At 45.1% G+C, this 21,958-nt stretch overlaps 1 protein-coding gene across 3 annotated transcripts in view; it reads right to left on the bottom strand.

Moving 5' to 3' along the window:
- The window catches only part of LOC131890164 (protein draper-like), a 39,263-nt gene that overhangs the window by 10,049 nt on the left and 7,256 nt on the right, over positions 1-21,958 (bottom strand). For all 3 annotated transcript variants that reach the window (XM_059239456.1, XM_059239457.1, XM_059239458.1), the window contains exons 2-4: positions 9,517-9,824; positions 3,420-3,546; positions 1,216-1,384 (exon numbers count right to left, since the gene is read on the bottom strand). In XM_059239456.1, the coding sequence (XP_059095439.1) occupies positions 1,216-1,384; positions 3,420-3,546; positions 9,517-9,548 (328 nt within the window). In that variant the 5' untranslated portion in view covers positions 9,549-9,824. The remainder of the gene's footprint in view (positions 1-1,215; positions 1,385-3,419; positions 3,547-9,516; positions 9,825-21,958) is intronic.

Raw genomic sequence — 21,958 nt, 5'->3', positions numbered from 1 at the left:
ACCCACCACCTCACACTCGACCATGATCCACTCCTTAAAACTGAATTGAGCTGGATCTTGACGAGCAAAGGGATTAATTAGTCTGCTGTGTAGGCGGCTTGAGAACATCGTCACTCGTCTTGGACCCAAAGGCTGCCATCGAACGGACGGACACTTTCTTTGTTCTCTTGGATCCCTCCCGAGGCCACACTTTTCGGGCAGTGTAACCCCGAAGCAAATGGGAGCTCATTTTTCTACGCTTGTCTACGTTTATCTGACTTGAGGATCTCTATTCCTCGTCGTTGTCTCTGGTCCGGAAAAGGGCTCCTCACACCACACACGTACTTCTGTCGCTCTCTAGCTCTCTAGCTCTCTTTCTCTCTCACCCACACTTCCCTTAGGATATAGAGATGAAGTGAGCTCAGATTCCCTCCTGACTTGGGCCTAAGAAAGCGACGACAGACGACTTCAATTTAAGCCCACGCTCAGATTTTGAAGGACCCATTTGGGGCCTTTATTAGTCGTCAGGTAGAGCTTGTCCCGATAGATCGACGCGCCTTCTGTTGTCTATCCTAAGGTATGCAGTTCCACTTGAGAGCTTCGATATTCGCTCCGTTTTAACTGCAATGAATAGCGCCGTGGGCTCTTTTGTTTCACGTCATGCAAAGATGTTCCAATTTTCATTGCACAGAGGAAACACTAGCTGGGATACAAACAGATGTCCATGGGCCTAGATAAGAAAAATGGCATCAACGAATTTTCCTTACTTCAGCTGACACTTGAATTCCTAATTCTTCAGAAAATGCTGCTTGGTCGGAACAACTTGCAGAAGCAAAAAAACGCTCCAGCATTGATTGAGGTGTATGATCACGGTATGCTACTTATAAACTCAATGCATGAAAAGGGTAACCGATACGGTTACAATTAGCATCTCTTCTTTCCAACAAATTCTTGTCTTCCCAAAACAAATCTAGTCTGGTTTCACCTCGTTGAACTGATGGAGGACACATGCAGAGGGCAATCTCCCCGAGGAAAAAAAAGCGTCGACGCCTTCTGACTGCATCGCTCTCATCTTTTTAAGCTCGAGCTACTCTTTCCCATTTGGGTTGTGGTGTACTCCTTGGACGTACTTGTACCCCTACTACAGTATTTTTCTACTCGAGAAGGACTTGGACTAGAGAAATGTATTGTTTCCCCAAGCTACTCAATATGTCCCATGGAATCTAGAGTACTCACATTTGGAGCAAGAAGGTCCACCGTAGCCGGGTTCACATTCGCACACATCCGGATCCACGCAGGTCCCTCGGTAGCATCGATGGGAGCACACGGGCACACAATTGGTACCATTGGAACTTCGAGCATAGCCTTTGCAGCAGACATCCACGGGTCGCCATTTATGGATCATCTAGAGTTAAGGGACACGGGGAATATTGAGTTGGTTGTTGTTTCTTTTCAAACGGTTTAGGAGCAACAGCTCGTGGGTGGATGGATGATCACTCTCGTTTCTCGTTCCCTTCGTTCTCTTTCCTCATCCGAGTCCCATATGACCATTAAAGAGCGTGTCAGAGAGAGAGACAGAAAGAGAGGGAGGGAGATGATATAGGTCCCTGAGCCAGTCACCCTGAGTGAGATCTGCATAATGCGGAAAAGCCAACAATTCCATGAGTATCTTGCCCAGAATGCGGCCATAAATAAATAGGAGAGACCTCTTGCCGTGCCTTTATCCGCGTGAAATTGTACTTTTATTCGAAATAAAGATGGCAACCGGCGCTTTTATGGACTGGTTATTTTTCTTCCCACATTCAAACTACCTCCTCGAGATCTTTGGGTTGGTCTTAGTCTTGCTTTCTTTCTTGCTTCTTACTTCATGCTCATGAGGAAAAAAAGGAGAAGCAAAGAGAGAGAAAGAGAGAGAGAGAGAGAGAAAGGGAGAGAGTGACAGAGAGAGTGAGTGTGAGTGAGAGAGAGATGGGGAGGAAGAGATACTACGGAAACCTCCTTGAGCTCCAAGATGTTTTTATCTTGGAAATTCGCGGCGGCCTTGAAATGGCCGGCCACTCACTTTTGGAGGGCAATGTGCCTCTCGGCCGAGTGGGACGGATCTTCATTGCCTATATCTAAACCTCCTCTTTTAGAGGTGTAAAAAGTGGGTTGAGAAGATCCATTTCATTCCATGAAGTACCATACTTGCACGGTTGGAAAATGGACCGAAAATGCGGCGCGAGTCAGCTTTTCTTACTAAACACCAATTGGCCATGAAAGCAAGGAACTTGGATACTCTGCCATTGTGGGTTATTTGCATAATAGAAAAAGCTGCCAACCGTGACTTGGATCATGACGGAACGGTCATGTGAGTGTGACCAGATCTGGCCACCCTTGGCTCAGGTTCCTTGAAGCGTTTCATGGGTAATCGATGTGCTTCAAACGAGTCAAGAGTCTGACCGACCAAATGTAGACCTTGAGTTCAAAGTCGACAAACGCTAAAACCCGAGCATTCTCGGAAATGGTTCGATATAATCATAGGGATTGTGGTCTCATTCATCAGGAAAACTAACTTTTTAATCACCTGTTGCAAGGCATGTAATTTTCGAGGAAAACCAAGGCCAGTTCATGGTTGTACTCGAGCATGGATTCATTGGCAGCCTCTCCAGAGACCAATCTGAGGAAGAGCTTTTCTTAATTGACCACAACAGAGAATCTGTTCCTGTCTTCACAGCAACAAAGCCCCCCTTCTCCCCTCCTCAAGTACGTTCAAGGAGGGAAAATGAGCATTTGAAGGCCCAAAGAGTCAACCCGGGATTGGCCTCAAGGCCGTTTATATTCCCTCTCTAAAGCAAAATGAATAGCATTAATACGCAATAATGGTGACAGATGGAGCCATTTCTGTACAGCATATTTGGTTCGATCAACCAAGGTCAGTGCTTGTTCTGCGCGGATATAATCCATGTAAATCAAATAAACGTGCTTTTCTTGTTCATTCTTGAATGCGTAACTATCGACCTGCTTCATGAATATGCCTTCAATTCACTCAAAAGGCCGACAAACAAATGCCTTAAGACATCACGAAATCAACAAACCCGTCAATAAATACGGTACAACCCCGGTGTTCCCCTGTTTTGAGCACAAATTTGTGTGCAATATTCCAATACAAGATCCAAAGAGGGGCTCTCCAGGGGAGAAGGAAGTGACAAGAAGCAAGAATCGGCCAACTTTTTGGCAACGACAAGTTATTAGCCTGTCCGTCATGATCTATAAGAATGGCACAAGGACACCAAATTAGTTTCCTCCATTCGTTGGTCAGGAGGAGCATTTCTTCCCCCCTGACACAAATAATCACGAAAGTGGATCCCCACCGCGCTTTTGGTGCCCCCTCTGCCCCTCTTTTTGGCGAGTGTGGGTGTGCCATTCCATTCACCCGTGTACTGTTGTAGGTACTGTACCTCTGTCCGATAGATTGTCTTCATTTGTATCTTGTACTTGGAACAGCGCAGAGGGAAAGCCCAACACCACGTGTACGTCCGAAGTCTGTAGGGTTGTTTTTCTTCCACTTTGACTTGCACCGTGTACCTGTAACCAAACCGTAGAAAACAGGGCTTGAGTGATATTGGATCTCTCTGTGTACGTACAGGACACAGTATGAGGGGTATACTACGTATCATATATGGGGTATTGTATGTGCAAGTAGTAATGTGTGATTAGCAACATTTTCTGGCGAGTGGTGTGCAATCAATGGCGGCTAGAAGAGGGCCCTTCGATTGACAATGATCAATTGCTCGCGTTATGGATTGACCCTGTTGAGCAAAAAATCTCGGTCCCTCGTGACAAAGGTCGGAGATCAATCAGAAATCCTTTCACTCTCTCTGTCTTGCTTTTTTCCCGACCCAGGATTGGAGGAGTCCTGATTTCCTTGGTAACTGGCTGGCTGGATCTCGCCAAAGGCCGGACGACCCCTGGCCACGGATCAAAGACCATAAGTACCTCAGTACTCCAGTATACCGACTACCTGCGGTACGCAATCCACAAAGGCATTAGGGAGCCAAAGGGTTTCAAGTTGCATTCGGCGCTCGGGCCCCTCAAATGAGGACACGAAAATTGAGGGTACGAGACGCTTCAAATTGGCACAAATCCGCAGTCATGAACACCACTATTGCTCAGTACTCAAGAGGTACGCTTGATGGTTCCACCACCACAGCCCCTGGACGAGCCGGGGTAATGAGGATTATTCATGATATTGACTAGGCAATTTTCTGCTACTTGTACTTGTACTACTAGTACTACTAGTGCTACTTCTCCGCCTTTCACTCCTTCCGCTTGAGAAAGGCCGTCTTGGCGATAACCGGGGATGTGTTTTTGCCCTTGAAGGTAAATGATGTTATTTGTATTAATATCAGCCAAGTGGAAACTAACGGACTCAAGGCCGATTCCAGACATCTGTTAGGGTGACTGAATAGCACCACCAAAGACTGAGGCCAGGTGGTGAACAAAAGGGGAGGAAAAACCCACGACGTGTTCTTGTTCCAAGAAAGATGATCAACGCCAGATTTCAAAAGGCCGATGGCCGTTTTTCATCCCAAGATTGGTGTACGTAGACTTGGGTCGGTTTTTGAAGGATAATCTGAGAGAACGAGAGAGAGAGAGTCACAAATGACTTTTGGTGTGAGTCCGTGTGGAGCTTCCACAGACCTCTAATGAGCCTTTCAACTGGCACCACCATATAGATTGGGATGGCCTTTTTTCGGTGTATTCCTGGTATCAACAGATACTATATTCGCATTGGAATCATTTGAAGAGGCCAAAATGAGAGGCTTGGGAGGAATGGAGGAAAGGTGGAACTCATTGAGGAGGGTAAATAGCGTTTTATGTCTGTGGCATGGCACATTGGCTTTTGATTAATGATGGACACCCAAAGAGACACACCGAGATTCTTGGTGTAGAAGAGAGTGAAGCGAGGGGTGTGCGGTAACACCCAGGTTATGCCAAGCAGGTGAATACACAAGGGCCAACTTCAAATATTCAAGAGCATCAGAAGATCCATCAGATTCATTTTCATCAATGATGACATTGCGTTTTGAAGAGAAAATCACGTTGCATCCTTGGCAAACTGATCATGATAACCACAGCCCTATTCATGACAGGGACGCTTCAGCATATGCTAACCTCGGGCCGAACCTAGAGGAACGACTGCCCCTTCTTCATGCCTGTGAAACGATGTAGTTAAGGCCGACGGGGAGAAAGTGGCCTTTACAAAGCGATCTTTATCACGATATCATCTGTTATTTGACTTGACAAGTCTCCACAATGAGCTGGAATGGGACGACGAGCGGCTAATGTGCACTGACAAGCCAATGAAATAGCACAAAACAGCGTTTCAAGTGGCAGAGAGACATGCAGTGCACAGCACACTGTACACTAGCAAATGCGGACCCGTCAAGCCAAAACCATCAGCTGGCAAGCGAGTGACAACAAAAACGCACCAACACCTCCGAATACCCTAGTTAGTTGAGCACCAATATGAGCAGGAACACGGAACCTACTTTTCATCTTTCATCAATTCACCTTCATCTAAATGCTAATGGGAGAGCTCAATGTCAAGGCCGGAAGGCCGAGCGCAACCCTAAGATGAGCATGGACGAATGGGTATACGATCTCAACATATTGATGTGTCTCTCTTCGAGACAATCATTAGGACAACAAATCAACACTTGCATACCCTTTGGGTCGTCAGCCAAAGGTCTCCAATTCTGAAGAGAGCAGGACTTGGAAAGGAAGCAATTAATGCAAGATCAGACCTCAGACAGAGATCATCTGGTCTCTTTTGATCGCCTTAAGGGTTTTTTTTTCTTCCTGTGAGCCCATGGCGAACAAGTTTACGTAAAGTAGGCCAACTCCCTTTAAAGAGTGTTTCCCATCAAAAACAAATTAAAAGTGGGGAACTCAGTTTCTGAAGGGGGTGGCAATCTGTCAAGAATGGTTGACTTCTAACCCTCCCTTCCAGAAGATCCGAGTAAAAAGGGGAAGGGATACACAGTCTACGTACATACGATATACCGACTCTACTAGAAAAAGAGGACTGATACTTGTACTTTTGAAGAAACTTTCCTACTCCCATCTTGGCGGGTTGATTATACTACATGTCCGCAGACGTTTTGTCCTTTGAAATGAAATTCAAAGCCTCTCTCTCGGCCAGTCCGTTCTAGGAAGAACGTCAATAGAAATAAGACGTCCCGCTGAGAACTTGATTTCCTCCTCGACTTGGAGTCTCATGAACATTGGACCACTAATGTCAGAGAAACGACGTATCTTGACGACTGAGAATATCATAAGTGAAGAAGTTAGAGAGGGGGGGGTCCAATAAACATCGAACCTCGAACCTCAAGGTCCTCTAGAAAAAGTGATCCAAGCTGTAATCACAATGTGATTGATGTCTGTTCATTGTGATGAAATCGCCATCTACGACGACACCCGACAAATGTGGCCCTAAGTGGAACGGGGAGTGTTGAAACATGGTCCAATATTCCATAAGGATGAGCCCCAATAAGTATCCCAACACGACTCGAGGGTTCCACTTTGGATCCTCGAGTTCCCTCGAACAAAGAACGAGAGGACCAATGAAATGGACCAACCTGGATTCATGAACCCCTTTCCATTATTCTCAAATCGGGTCCAGCAAATCAAGAGGGGGACGCGAGTAAAACATGGCCATCGACTTGGCCCACAAAAGGCGCCCAAATGTTGATCCCTCTCTCATGAATATTTCCCCATCCCACGACTAACCACTGCGAGGAAGAACAACCCCAAAGTGAGAGAAGGGATGAGCTGGGTTCCACCTACTCCAGGAAACCCAAACAACCATAAATGAGCATTGAGCATATCGAGCAGTTTCTGACCATAAAAAATGGTCCTTTGCAACGCAAGACATGTTGCGAAACCAGTGTCAATCATAATCACTGAGGAGGATCAGAACAACTGATGAAGTGTTGCTCAGACAGAGAGGACAAGTGCTAAATAATAGATCCTCCTCGGTGAGTTATACGCTCCCCTATTTGGTTGATTGAGGACGATCCATGTCAGGGCTTGAAATTTGACTCGAAATTATGCTGTCGGTGGAGGTGAAGGTAGAGATGTGGGCCAGTCAGCGTCAAGTCATCCTTTAACAAGTCGCATTGTTCGAAATTGGAGAAATGCAGACGTTAGTTTGATTCCACAAAAAGAAACTTGATAGAAAATGGGAGAATGGGAGCAAATTATTTCTAGTTGTTTAAGTTGAATACACTTTGTGTATGTTCAATATGATATATGAAGAGGCAAAACGAATTCTTAAAACATCTCTGCTGGGCGATTTTAGCGTTTTTTCCCCTTGGTTTGTGAGCACATTTCTTTGAATTGGAAGCTATCCCTCGAATTGGCAGAACATGAGGGAATTTTCTCAATCAACCTATCAATTTCCCCAAGGCTATAAGCATTCTTGAATAAAGCTAAATGGGTCATCATTCTCTTCTCATGTTCTTCAAATTTGAGCGCTGGATTTGCCCCGTTGAGCTCAGTCCAAAGATATTTGAGAGAGAACAAGATCACGATTCGACGTCGATGATGCCACTCATCAGATGCCGCAGATGGATTTCTGATCTCTTGGAATCGACCCTCTTCTCCCTTCTTTGTTCCCTGTTCCATATTTCCAATGAAATCACTTACGCGTCAAAAATTCAATTTCTTCCCCCTTTGTCGATCGACATCCCACGTTTGATCGTGGCCTCGGAATGGCACAGTCTAGAGATCATGCTGATTTGTCCAATGATCTCAATGGCCAAAGATTACACCCACCGTGGGCGTTCCATCTCCCACAAAATTGGAACATTCTTTTATCTTGTCCATGCCATGAATGGAGGATGGTGGATTCGAGGAAATCAGCAAACTCTCACATCCGTGTCAAGCGCTCCATTTTGTGCGGAATCGCTTTGACCGGAATGTGAAGGAAGATCCTGCTTGATACTTCACTTCGATTCCTTTGGGAGGGTCCATGTCATGAAGGCTCAAAGGTGGAACAAGGGGAAGAGAACAATTCTATTTTTCGAGGAGCACTCGCGTGGAACAAGGGATCATCATCTATTTCCAATTCAATGACTTCGTCTACTACTAGGTTCGTTCGATTTTTCTCGCCCTCCTCCCCTTTGTTCCTGGGTTCCTGAGTCCCTTGGTCCCCTGGTCCCAAGAGTGCGATGTGTTAAGCTGTCAATTGGCTCAAACCGACACTCACACTCGACTCGTGACTCGTGAGACTTTGGCCCCTAAAAATGGCTCAATTTGAGTGAGACTCGGGGAAATCACTCTTGGCCACCTAAGAAATGTCTCTCGAGCAAAGATAGTAAACAGCCATATTGGACATGGCGAAGAAGAACCCATGATGACATCTTCTACTCGGATGAAAAGGAGAGTCCAGTGAGCATTGTAATACTGGGACCAGATGACAAAAGTAACCACTTTCAAAGGGCTCTTTGCTCAAAAAAAGAGGCCCTTTGAGCTGCTATTCTGTCACCCAAAGAGGTGGAGGCACTTCTTCTGCTGTCTCAGCCCTCAAAAGAACCCAAGATACGGACCACCAAGTCTGATTTCTATATCCCAATACAAATCAAACCGGTTCAGTGGTTGTCTAACTGACCTCTTTGACCTCACTAAATAAGTCATGTGTGACCCAAATGAAGAAGAAGAAACAGTGGATAAAACGAACTGAAGAATGCAATACCGCTCTCGAATGTTGATGTCAAAGTTTCGAGGTGTGGGAAGATTCACAAGCAGTCCTCATCAAATCTCGTTCTGGGATCTGTTCCACCTGTCATGAGCAAGTTAGTCTTATGGAGAAGTCATGTCGGACACTCTTTCTCTCTTCGTCTCTCAGCCTTTTTCGATGTGTCTGTCTCGCGATCTTTCATCCACTTTCGCCGGGGGCATATTTTTGTCTCAAAATGAGTGCCTAAAGGTAGGTAGTGGATATCTTGGGATTCTTTCTTTGGATTGCTTGAGAGCTGTCTCTGGGCGGGAGTCATCATTAATTATTGGAAATTCTTGGGCTAGGTTCAATCTGGTTTTAGAGGTGAACAAGCCAAAATCTGGGTTTGTTTGCCCTTGACGAGAATTCATTCTGGCATAATAACATGATCCCCTGACTCTTTGGAGAGGAAAGTTCTTCAGTGATCCATAGTTCCACCATCCAGGAGAATGGAGGAGGGGAAATGTGGAGCATTTTGAGTGACAAGCCAATATTATGACATTTCTTTGTTCCATGCTACATTACTAGCAAAGTCAGTCACTCAGAGTCAACCAATCCCAGGTACCTTTTTGGCTTTGCAACCTTGGACTCGTATTGTTCACTGGTTGATTATAGGCGTTGGACCGCTTTATGTATGTGTATGTAAAGTGTATGCATGCACAATGAGTGCCAACACAAAAAGGCGCACGCTTTCTCTTTTTCCTTGAAATCCCTTGATTTAAAGGTGAGACTTAATCCTAGGATTTAAAGAACATTTTGAGGGTTCTACTTACGGCTCCTGCTTCGTGCACACATTGGGTCCCATCAATTTGGGATCATTAGACAGTGGGAAATCTGATCCAGGGACGATATCCAGATTGCCTAGGTTCACATTGCTGTATGAGTTGGGCAGGGTCACAAACTCTTCAATCTTGTCTTTGGCCCTGGCTCCACCACAGAACAGCAACCCTGAACAGGCTATGAATGTCAACACTCATAACAGAGTGGCAGCTGGCATGTTGTTGAGCGGGATTTTCGACGATTCTCCAAACTCAAGAAGCCTATCGTTGTCCGGTGGCCTTGAGGCTAAATTTGGTCATGCCTGAAATGTGTTATGAATAGAGTGAAGGTGAGAGTGAGTGAGAAAGAAAATCGCTTGATTGGTTCTGTTTTCCCGTTCAATCCAACCTAATTAGAGGCCATGAGAGAGAGAGAGAGAGGGAGAGAGAGAGAGAGGTCTTTCCCATGGGCTCAAATTCAAGTTTTGTGGCTGTGACGCGCTTGACAGGCAGCAATTAGGTGGGCAAACTGATGAGGCAATAACAATCGTTTTGCATTTTCCTAGAGTGGTGCTTGTTCAGAAATAGGATCCCATTCCAACATCCGAGCACCTCCTTCACCATGTAGGGGTGCTAGCTTGATTAGTGCCTGGATGGAAAATAAAGTGCAAGAAACTTGGCCCAATAACGAGAGAGCGTCTTGCTCTCGGTCTTCTCCCGCTTCTTGTGTGTGTCGGCCTTGTTGTTCTACGCACCACAATGTACAACAAGAGCTACTTAACATAAACATGTCAGAGGATTTCCTCGACCTTGAATTGTGGTCATGAACACTTCTCAAGTTCTTTAGGCCGAAAAATGCACGAGAGGAACACAAGTACATAAGTACACCCACCATAACGTGGAACAAGCCGCGGGTCAATAATACGTGCATGAAATCCAAAGATCGTGTTCTAGTCAACCCCGTGGGAATGCAAATCAATCCTGGTTGGCAATGTGGCAATGTGGCCACGTGGAGAAATGTGTATTTTTTTCGTTCCTGGTTTCCAAGTATGATTTGCAACGCCCTCAAGACATGGCTGGTCTTAATGCAAATGACACTTGGACACGCATAACATTTCCAGGCATAATTTTATCAAAATTGCCAATCTAAAACGGGTTGTTGTTGCACTCCTATCAACTGATACAAGAAAAGGGTTTGCAGTGAAGAATGGACTCCAGTTCACAAGGAGCTCTTTTTGTACACCGTGTATGTACGAGTAGTAGAAGGAATTTTACCACAGATTGAAATGAATTTGCTCTAATGAGCTAAATTCAAGTAAGATGACTCGACGCATTTCTGGAGGGAAAGTCCCTGTCTTTCTGGTGTTCTCTCGGCATGATAATAAATCTTGGTCGCCCGGCACAAACTTTTCATATTGGTAATTTGGCCTCATAAATCAGAGAAAACAGCCCTCTTCTTGGGGCAGAGATTTAAGGACCAGGTTGAAGATTGGTGCCAGACCAAAGCAGTCTTTTCGGCATTTCTGTCCAGCCCTAGGCATCGTGAGCCAATTGAGTTTAAAATCAAGGAAATTGCACCTTATCCGGTTTTAGAGACCGTCTTGTTTGCATTAAGACCAAATACAGAGAACGGGATTTCTTTTACTACAAATGCTCCTACAGAGCGTAAGTTATACAGGGTTCCAAAGGTACCCTCACATCTGGCATTGGTCGTTTCCGGAGGCAAAACAGAGAATTAAATCGAGGAACCCTGGCTACAGAGAAGAGCCTTTTTTGAATCCGGTCTGAAATTGGTGCGATTACTTTCAAGCCAAAATGATCATCATTAACAGGGAGAAGAGAAGTCGGAGCGAAGGCCACGGAACATGGATGAGCACCCGGGTCTCATCCATTAAATTTCAAATCTTTTGGCATGCACTACCCATTAAAAGGCCCTTGAGGGGAGAATGTTGGACCAGGATCTAATTAAGAGCATTTTCATCAAAAATCTGGAAGACAGAGTACGAGAGAAAAAAGCCTTCCTCTGTCCTCTGGGGGGCAATTGGCAACCATCCAAGATTGGAACAAGCCACCCAGATGAGTTCCTCTTGCTCCCTCCCTTTCCTCACTCTCTCTTTTCATTCTCTCCAACCCCAAGCTCATCATCAATGTGGCATTGGTCAAAACTGGGACATGGAACAAGTCAGCACTAGAAACAGACATTCGTCCCCATTCCTCGAATTCCTCGAACTTATTTCGCCCTCGCTCGTGGAAAATTGCTTCGCCTTTAGTCATGAATCCGGTTAGATTATTCTTTATCGCCCTACAAAAGTTTTGTTTGTTGAAGCAATATGTTGGCCGTCCTCCGGAATATATCTTTTTTGTCAGTGGCCTTTGGTAGTTTCGGTGGCGAGCAATTCACCAATCATGAACGGCCAAAGGCTGCCCACATTTGCGGCGATCAAGTTATCATTACTCATGTTTCACTTAGCTTAGGAGTGACACTATGGACTTGTGAAATGATTATCACCTCTCCCAAGGAGTCAGGTCAGCTAGTGCAAGGAGTTTTAAATCCCTAGATCACGGCCACTATTGTCCCACAAAGGTTTTCTCAGTCAGTGTGAAGTCCCAATATTTTGGACCATCACCGTGGTGTGATTTGAGAGTTTCGTTGAAACAAGAGGCTCTTAGATTCTGCCTTGAGTATGCTTGAATAAAGGCGATGGGGTTGATAGCCTCTGAAAGAGGAAAGAGAGACAGGCCTTCGCCATAAAACCTGATTCAACGAAGGCAATGACTCGGTTTTCGTTCCTCTCTTCCCCTCCCTGAGACTCTTTCCGAGAGAGCGTCTGATGATACAACTCCCCAAAGTAGCTCTCATTGAGAAGAATAGAGTACCGCAACCCATAAACGGGTGGAAGAGCACCAAGAAGTAAGGGTGCGGATCGACCCACCGTCTGGATGGCTGGCTGAATTGACTTTGGAGTGGCAATGCACCCTGAAGCGTTCACTTCCTGAGCAAATGTCCCATTATTTGGTAATTAAATTTGGCAGCACCACTCGCCTCTCGTCGCACCCTCTGCTCCTCTTCTTGTCCCTGTCGCATTTTGGCAATCTAAGCGGAACGGACTCTTTTCCTCATTGGCACATTCCCAAGGATTGTGGAACCTGTAATTGGCAACAGGGTACTTAGACGCGCTCTCGAGGAAGTTACGATTGGAGTACACCGTCCAGTGATCCATCCATTCGATGGGATCGATCCATTCGTCAGTGTAGACATGGATTGTTGGACTTTGAGAGACTGAAATTGAAATGACAACACCTCTTCGTTTCCGCGCCAGAAGAGATGGAACAAGGCCAAGTCCGAAATGAGCAGTTGCTGTCTTGGCACTAATGGAGAGGGCAAGATCATTAATGTTCCACCGAATGCTCCATTAGCTAAAACACAAGCATCTTTTCCAAGGAAGCGAAGAAACATACACAAGTGGATGGTGCCATTAGCAAATAAGCAATTATTTCCGAGTGTGGAACACCATGAATGACTACCAGCCCAATTCTTGCCCTTGAACCAGCGGGCTGGGTTGGTGGCAGGTCTCAATTTGTTTCTCGTGGCCAAAATCAATATGAGAAATGTTGAAATTTCTGCATTTTGATCGGCTTTTTTCGTCTCCTCTTCTCCCTTGAGTCATGTGTGCAGAGTATTGAGGCTTTGAAGTCCACGAATCGACATGGCTCAGATCATCAATCTTGAACGACGAAAGCCATGCAGATACTCGAATAGATTTTCCTGGCCTCCCAAAACTTGCAGTGAATGATGAGAGTAGACACATGGTATATCCACTAGGAAAAGCACAGGAAGTGAAGAAGCTCTCTAATGGATCAAGGAAGTCACTATGGATGAGACGACGAGCAGAAGAAAGAAAGAAAGAACGACAGAAAGAGAGAGAGAGAGAGAATCAAGGGCCGTTGATAAAAGTTCAAGTTCAATGCCAGAAATGATGGTTCTCTTGAGACACGTGCCATTCAAATGTGCTCAGGGGCACGTGGTAGTCTTCAAATTCGAATCCCCTTGAAGCAAGATAAATATGCTCTTTCAATCCTAATCGATTGTTTAAAAGGCGCGAAGAGGACCATTAAGTGAGTGAGCCCAAAATTCAAGCTCAGATCCAGCAGCTTTCACGGACCGTCAAAGGATTTTTGATTACTAGTTTATAGGACTCATCTCTCTCGTCTCATTGGGTAGTACTTTATTATTAACCCTCTCGACAAAGCCGGGAATCAATTAGAATGTAATCGTGTCATGTTTGGCATGATTTAGAAGAGGCCACAAATGAGCCTACTTACATAGAGCACATATACCCTCCCTTCCGTAGAGTACGCAAGTACTGCGTGCATGCAGCGAGTATCGACTGGCTTGTTGACAAATGCTTCAACAACGGGGAAATAAGCCCTCAGTTACGGTTCAGTAGTGGAACAAATGAGCTTCACCGTGATCCCTTGCTCTTTCTCGCGTTTTCTTGGCTCGCAACAACAACAGCAACAACAACAACTCGCTGAATGGCCTTTGTAGACCTCCAAAACCCAAGAGATCAAGAAGAACGAGACCAAAAAGTGATGGAGGGCATCAAATCATTTATCTTACTCATTGTCAGTTCCTCCGATATCAACTGACTTCTTTGTTTCAGGGCAGGACCCCACCTCAGCTAGGTACGTGGTAGACCCCTCCTCGTGAAATGAATGGTGGACCAATCTTCGACGAATAGATGGACTAAAAACCAAGATGTTTTCCGACAGGTTCCGGGATGATGATTGAAGGTGCCGTATGGGGTTCCCAATTTCAACTCTAATGGGATCAGTCTGACCCACAAAACACTCTGGGCTTGAAACGCACCCCACAAACAGAACGAAAGAAGTCCAGTGTCCACAGAAAGGAGGGGGCAGTAATTCCAAATTACGGAGCAATGAAGTCTTGACAAGTTGCCATTGCAAAACCATGAAATTAAAAGTGCACCTCAATTCAACGTCATGGAGGAGACCCGAAGTTGAAATTGGTCGCTGCTCTACTCTTTGAGAGTGCCGAGAGGTCATTTAAAAATGCATTCCCTCCTTCCTCGCTCTCCCCCGGATTGCTGCTTCCTTTCCGACCTGGCCTTAAGGATCCAATTCCAAATGAAATTGCGACCAAGTTCAAGTTTGCAACACCGTTCCACCAAAAGGTCTTCGTCACTGTCTGTCTCCCTATCAGCGATCTCTCTGGGGAGCTCGTGCTCGACCGGATTGTTGACTTTGTTCGGAGTCGATCTGGACTGTGATTCCGAAACAAAACAACTCCACTTGGTTCTACGTCAGTGGTTGTTAAGAAACTTTTCTTTTTTCTCTCTTTCCTTTGTGGTTCTCCGAGTGGGACAAAGAGTGGTGATCCCATGAACTACGAGGATCTCGACCAAGATCTAAACTGGATACATGTCTATTTAGACTCGGGCCTTTAAGGTGGGTGCTATACGAACCTGAGCTCTTGTTTTCGATCACGCCGCTCCTGTCAAAATTCGAGGGCCGATCACAAATTTGATTGACAAATGGCCATTAGGGCCGCCCTTTGGACCAACTTTTGGCCCCTTTTTGGCAACACAATAGATATTGGCTTGTGATTATACCGTCAGCAATTTCAGCACCGTCCTTTACAAAGTGGATAATAGGAAGCGTTGCGAATATTACATGGAAGGTTATAAAGGCTATAAGGCTGTATCAATATCAAACTTGCTTTAAGCAACTCTTTTCGATTCTTACTTGGCATGCCATTTTCGTTCAAAATTTCAATTTACTGCACAAACAGCTGCGAAACATGCAGTCAGTTTCTGGATTATTTCTTCGCTATAATAACTGATAATTACCACTTGAATCGTAAACGCTTCCAACGCCAATCCCAATCAAATAAAAAAGGCCCCTTTCTGCTATCGATTATGCACCTTTAAACCTTCCTCGCTAAGGCCTCCAAGTGCATGAAGAGACCTAATTCAATTCTGATGCACCAAATGTCTCCATTCTTCCTGGACACGTTTACTCGCACTAGCTTTCCACCTAACAACCCCAATTTCGCAGCCCGAGGTCAAAATTGAGTCCGAAGGGGAAATAAGTGCCCAAAGAGTGGCCAAGAACTGATAAGAGAGGATGGCTGACTCATTCTCATCTTGGGGAACAAGAACCGAGAACCGAGAACCCAAGAAACGAAGGGGTTCTCGACCCAGAAGTCCCATCGGTATCTTTTCGCCGCCCTCTTCAGCAGAATCGAGCGCCAAAGTACAGGCTCGAAGGTTGATATTAGTCCCTCACTCCACTGAAGACCAATGTACTCGCGGGCCCTTGACGTTGTACACGTGGTTTACACGAGATCACGTTGATTTGGCACTTGAACCCTTTCAGAGGTGGACTCGGGATGGTTTCTGTTCCAAAATCTTCTTGCTTCAATTAACGTGACAAGGTCAACAGCACGCTGAAGAACGAAGTGTTCATGATCAATAAAGGACAACGTTGCCCCTGTCGGGCTCTCTTTAATCCTTTATTATGAAACTAGCCTAAGGATTGAAGACGTTTTGACCTTGTAAGCCCCGTAAAACATGCTAGACAGACTTGTTTTGGCACATCTAGTTCCATGTTCTTTCGGCCACACTCTTGACATTCGCCATTTCAAACGAGGCCTTTGCTTGAAACTTTGGAATGCAAGCTTTTGCGAATCATGTCTAGCTCCAGATTTGCTCGGGTGATTCAATGAAGGCATTTGTATGCACCTCGCTCAGGGGAATCTTCTGCACGATGGTCTCTTTCGGAACAAGAATTGAATTTGGGGGGCAAAAAGAGAGACTTTTTAGTGTTCATAAAATGTCATTGGCAAGAGATTGGCCAATAAAGCCGTATGAATAGATGGGGAGTGAAGCCCAAGGAGCCAATAACTATGCATGACCTTATCCACTCGATTCAACGCTGCAAACGACGATCTGAACCAGACGACAGAGCCGTTCTTCATTGGATCGCGCTTGTGGAGCAGTATGGATTCATTGAAGTTTAGGCAGTGAGCGGATGGCCCTAAAGATCCTTCTGGAGGTGTTTATGGATCAAAAATTCGAATTGCTTTTGATTTGCCAGTTCAAACGAGTCCAAGAATCTCCAGGAAGGCTTCAAGGTTGGAACAGCGGCCTTTTCACGGGCTTCGGAGAATTGTTAAGCATTTGGCATGAACGGCAAAGCGGGAGAGAGAAAGCGAAAGAGAGCGGAAGGCTGGTTGAAAGGCATTAAATTCGAAGGTCTGGCATGCAACTCAACTTTCGAGGAAGCAAAAAAAGAGTGAAGAAGTTGGACATTGACATGTTTGCAGTTGGTCCATTCTTGTCCCGAATCACAACTTCACAAGTCAACGTATAACATGGTCAAGGGACCGACATAGTTGTGCATGCATCAAGACTCCTCCTAAAGAGCTCCAGTCGATCCATGGTCCATGGTCCAATTCTTGTTCCTCTGCATACATTTTTTTCCACAGATTGAACCATGGGATTGGCATTCGAATTAAAAGCGAATCAGACCGAATCCAGTTCAGGGCGAAGGCTTTCACGGGCATCCAGGATGAAAAGAGCCTTCCATTGACGCAGTTTTGGGGGCTTCGGAGAATGAAATAATTCATGGTGTGTGCAAGCATTTCAGACCATTCAAATGGAGGGATTTTTTCCAACTATAGTGGAAGGAGAGGAGGAGGAGAAGGAGGAGGAGGAGAAGGGAGAATAAGCCTTCAATTCCACATGCTCTCTTCAGTGAGAGCATATGTGTGCCATGTACGTATGTATGTAGAAACGTATGTATAGTGTACCAGGCCGAATTTCCCATGGACACGAAATGAGCTTGTAAAGTGGGTCGTTTAAATGGAGAGCGCCTTCTTAGGACAACAACAACATGCTCGGGGATGATCTCGAGACATCCATAGACCTTGGAGACCTTAGATGCAAAAAAAATCCAAAATTCAATACGGCAATGCAATGCTCTAGAGAGTCATCCGTTTCCACGTACAAGTCATCAAAAACTTGTTCGAGTTATGGTCAACCAGACTTGCAATCAAGTGGATTATTCTTTGTTCATGACTGTTGGCCATGCACATCGTTGGATAGCTTAGTTGGTTAGAGAGAGTGAAACGCATTGAAAGCTCCTCTCTCCAAGTTTGAAATCCGTCAGATTTAGGGCGGTTGACGGTTGCCAGAAGAAGCCAAGCCACCAATAGAATCTAGAACCTCAAATTACCATCGCGAGTGCGACCCGTTGGAAGACTGGTTCGTTCTTTTTTCTGGTCGGGACCCGAAACGAGACCAACCATCTTGGCGAATGGGGCTTCTAACCAATCTAAGCATGACCAAAAACCGAAAGTGCCGAAGTCCTCTGACTTTGTGGAAGCAATTGTCTTCTCTAGACCCAACCAACACTGCCAAGATTCTGCCGCCAGCTCTGCGTTCCGTGTGTCCATATTAAAAATGGTTTACGGGGAGATTAGATTGAACAAGCAATCAATCCAAAAGACCAGATCCACGACCAGAAGAATTGTGTCGACGAGCAGAGTCAATTGTAACCTCGTTGTTGGTGGTAGTGGACGTTGATTTGTTTTTGTCATAGCAGTAACGCGGAGCCCATGATACTCTCCAGTTTATTGCCAAAGCCTCTTTTCGCCGAGTTTAGAGCCGCACAAAAAAGGCAAAGTTTGTTGAAGGAAAAAAAAGCCTCGCGTCTTCAGATTGTTCTTTTGATGTTGTTCTATACATTCATTGACAAGCGGCACAAATATTGCTCAAAGCAATAAAACAACATAAGGCCAGGGCAAAATCATCAAAGTCCAAAAAATGTTCACAAACAGTTTGAAAGAAGGCGAAAAGAGCAAAAGTTTTAGTACAACATCCTCGAGCATTGTTAAGAAACGTGGAACAAAACCTGGCCTTCCGAGTACTTTGCATTGAGTTTGCGTTTCACGAGACCTTCACTGAACTCCAGGACTGCAATAATTTGCAAAAAACAGCACATATTAGTCCTCGCATCCGATTTTGCGTCATTAAAGTGCACCCAGGCTCAAATGAAAGCACTCCTAATCGGGGAAGTTCAACAAAATAACCTTTACAGGTTCCAACGGGTTAATCAAGTATCACCAAATTTTTGCACTACCAACGGCATTTAAAAACTAATCTCTGAAACCCGAATACTCAATGAAGACCTTTAAGCGTGTTGTTAGGCCAAGAGTTTGCGGCAAATCAGCTGATAATTGGAAAACTTTGGGCGGCAAATTTGAACTCCTCTCTTTCTCAGTCTAGTCAGGTGTTCTTGAAGTGAGTTGCTTTTCCTACTGTCAAATATCAGTTTCAAAGGAGCCATCATTTCTAATCCCGTTCTAATCGAGTGAAGTGGGTTTCTAATTCAATTGCTGGCCCTTCAGCCCAAAGGCTTGGTGCTTTGGAACTCTTGAGGGGTGGTTGGGAGGGTTTTGAGGTGCGACGAGGTTCCACATTGAATTCGAAATCGAAAGCGCGATCATAAATGTCAACCGTTCGCTATTATTTCGGGCTCCCAAGAGACCGAGGTAGGCGCAAAAGCGAGTTCTTTACCTCCACAAGTGAGCCTCAAACACCACAGACGTGGAGACGGGCACCACCCACATGGATAGTGGGAGTTGCTTAAAGTGAGCTAAACATTGGCATTGGTACTGGCCTTCTTTGGCATTTCTGTGATCTGGCTATAACGACACTGTCGCTTGAAGATCTTAAAGTCCCGTATGGGAGAGCTTCGGGGAAGGAGAAGAGGAAAAAAGTTCAAAAGGACACTTGGGGAAATAGCAAGGAGCCTTGGGAACTTGGCCAGAAGGCAGAGGAAGGAACGAGATGATCCCATGTTCCAAATCTTGTTCCTCTCCTTTTTCTCCGGAACAAACAAGACGGAACAGGTTTAACCGCAAGGCAGACCAAGCGAAGAGAGACTGTTGCCTTAACAAGACCGCGAGGACTGACGCTTTCGGAATAGCAATTCTGCCAATTCCACCCACCCACCTAGCTTGGCTTGTCTTGATCCATCAGGGTCTTTGGTCGCCTAGTTTACAAGAAAAGCCCGTCTGCGTCGTCCTGTTCCCCAACTAAGTCAGGGATCATGGATCATGAAAGCTAGATAACTGATCGAAAAAAGTCCAATTTCCAACTCGACACCCAACAAAGGCCGTGGTGCATTGCGTCCGATTTGCTTGTACTTTGTTTAAGGCTACCATAAACACTAGTGCAAACTAACCTTGACAGAGAGCAAAAGAATGAGTCCTTTAGTGAATGGATGGATGGGTTGCTGAATCATCGCATTTCTTTTAAGAAGTAACGAACCTACCGGAATTGAGTTCAAGACCTCGATTATGCTCTGACACTTGCTTGGTAGAAGCGATGGGCCTGATGATATTGACAAAACGATTTTGCACTTGCCTCCCCTGTTTCGTATTCTTTTATTCTTGTTTCGAAACAAGGCCAATGACTTTCGCTCGTCATGGCATGAAACCAAAGGCAAAAGGCAATCATTCTCCGTTTGGATCCACAATGAATCAATTGTTCCAAAAAAGGTCCCGTCGAATTCGCCCAAAGAGGTCAGAAGTAATAATCATGTCGAGTCCAAAGAACACAACCACCAACGAGTGGTCCGTTGGAGATACACAACTCAAAGGACATTTCAAGCCTTGCAATGTCTCATTTTGTGTAAACTCCATAGGTACGAGTAACCACATACTTCGTTCGGCCTTCAAGGCCTAACATGAACATAGGAATGAAGAAGAGTCTTCTGGAGCCGCATTGACCCGGGCTATTTCAGCCACAAAGAACAGGAAATGTTCTGGTTTCTCTTGTCAACAACAACAACAACCTTGATTTTCCAGAGCACTCTCTCTCTCTCTCTTTCTCTTCACGAGAGATCATTTGAATAAAAACGTGAAGCAGAGAGCGAAAAAGAATGGCTCGGTGCTCTGGTGGCCGTAGAAAATTCTAAAAGCTAGAAAAGGGGGCTCATTAAGCCACGAGAAATGACTAGTCGTCCGTGTTTTAAAGGTTTTCCTTCATTTCGGTTTGTGAGAAAACTGTCAAATAAACGCTCTTTTCTAGGGGAACAATGCCATTAAATCAAGGTCACGATGTATGTAAGTGGAGGAAGTCATAATATCTACGGTATAAGCTTAAGGCTGCAAAGTCCAAGCCAGTCCATTACTACGGCCGTCTATTTATGTTAGACATGGGAGCTTTGCATAAATCACCAAAAGCTTATGCAGTATTTATTTGATGGAGGTCATGATTCTCTGTCGCTGTCATTAAGTCTAAATCAGCCCAGATTTGTCCACACAACGTTAATCGTTCTTGTACGGTACGTTTCCAATACATAGCGTATTCAAGGAATCTTTGCCATCTCATCTGTCATAAAGAAGGCTCTTTGCCATCGAGGTTTCGTTTTTTATGAGCAATTACAATTGTACAGGCACTGCAGTTCTACTGGGATTCATCTAAGGGCCCATTTCATGTTGTGAAACATGCATTGTGTCAAAGCTCCATACTGAATGAAACACAGAGAGGACACAACATGGAATGCGGGGAAGATTCCAAGACACGAAGTTTGACCTTCGTTGAGGCCCTCTTCGCCAAAGTTGGAAAGGTGTTCCTAAAAAAGGGGAGGGAGTCGGGGATATTAGCCAAAGAAGGGGTTGTCAAGTTTGGACTCACTTCGGCTTGGTCGGCCAAGGAGCTCTTTTATCAGTTGGGAGGCGGGGAAGAGTGTCAGGAACAATTTCAAAGCACTCCTTTTCAAGTCCACCCACCCTCTCAGGGAGCCATAAACTACCCTCAACGAAAAGAAAGGTTTCTTCCCAAAGACCAGGTTTTCCATCTGATTGAAAGCTGCAGTCAAGTTTTTGATAAATTTCATTACTCAATATGTATTGCATGTCAAGCCCTTGTTTTCAACTCTATTCATTTCTCAATTGCTGCGAAACGTTGACCAATACATTGGCCAAGGCCACAACAAAGTCCGGCAGAAAAGAAAACAACTTGGGCATGTCACTTGCGTGGTCAGACTTGGTTTCTGATTTCAAAGTTCCTGATTTACGCCGGGTTCTTGGTTGTTTTTTTTTCATTGATCCTCAACGCAAAGTTTGGCGTGTGTGTGTGCGGGGGGGGCGGGGGGACACTTTGAGGAGTGGCGAAATCCCAAGGGGTTCAACGCCACTTAATGACAAAAGTTGCTGGTTTGTCCCCTTTAAATCAGGTCCTTGCCGAAGAAAAACACCCGTTCAGAGCGGTGGTTGGTATCAAGTTCGAATGACGAACCTTAATCTCTTCTCTACTTTCAAGTCTATTACAAATTCCAAACAAACCACGTGGAGCAACTTTTATATGAACAAAATAGTCGTGGCATTTTCAAATGTCAGCTAGGCTATTCTCAGATGTTGAAA

This window comes from Tigriopus californicus, chromosome 11, assembly GCF_007210705.1.
Source record: "Tigriopus californicus strain San Diego chromosome 11, Tcal_SD_v2.1, whole genome shotgun sequence".
NCBI lineage: Eukaryota > Metazoa > Arthropoda > Copepoda > Harpacticoida > Harpacticidae > Tigriopus > Tigriopus californicus.
The sequence above is the reverse complement of the archived record's forward strand: the minus strand, read 5'-3'. Positions and strand labels throughout refer to the sequence as shown.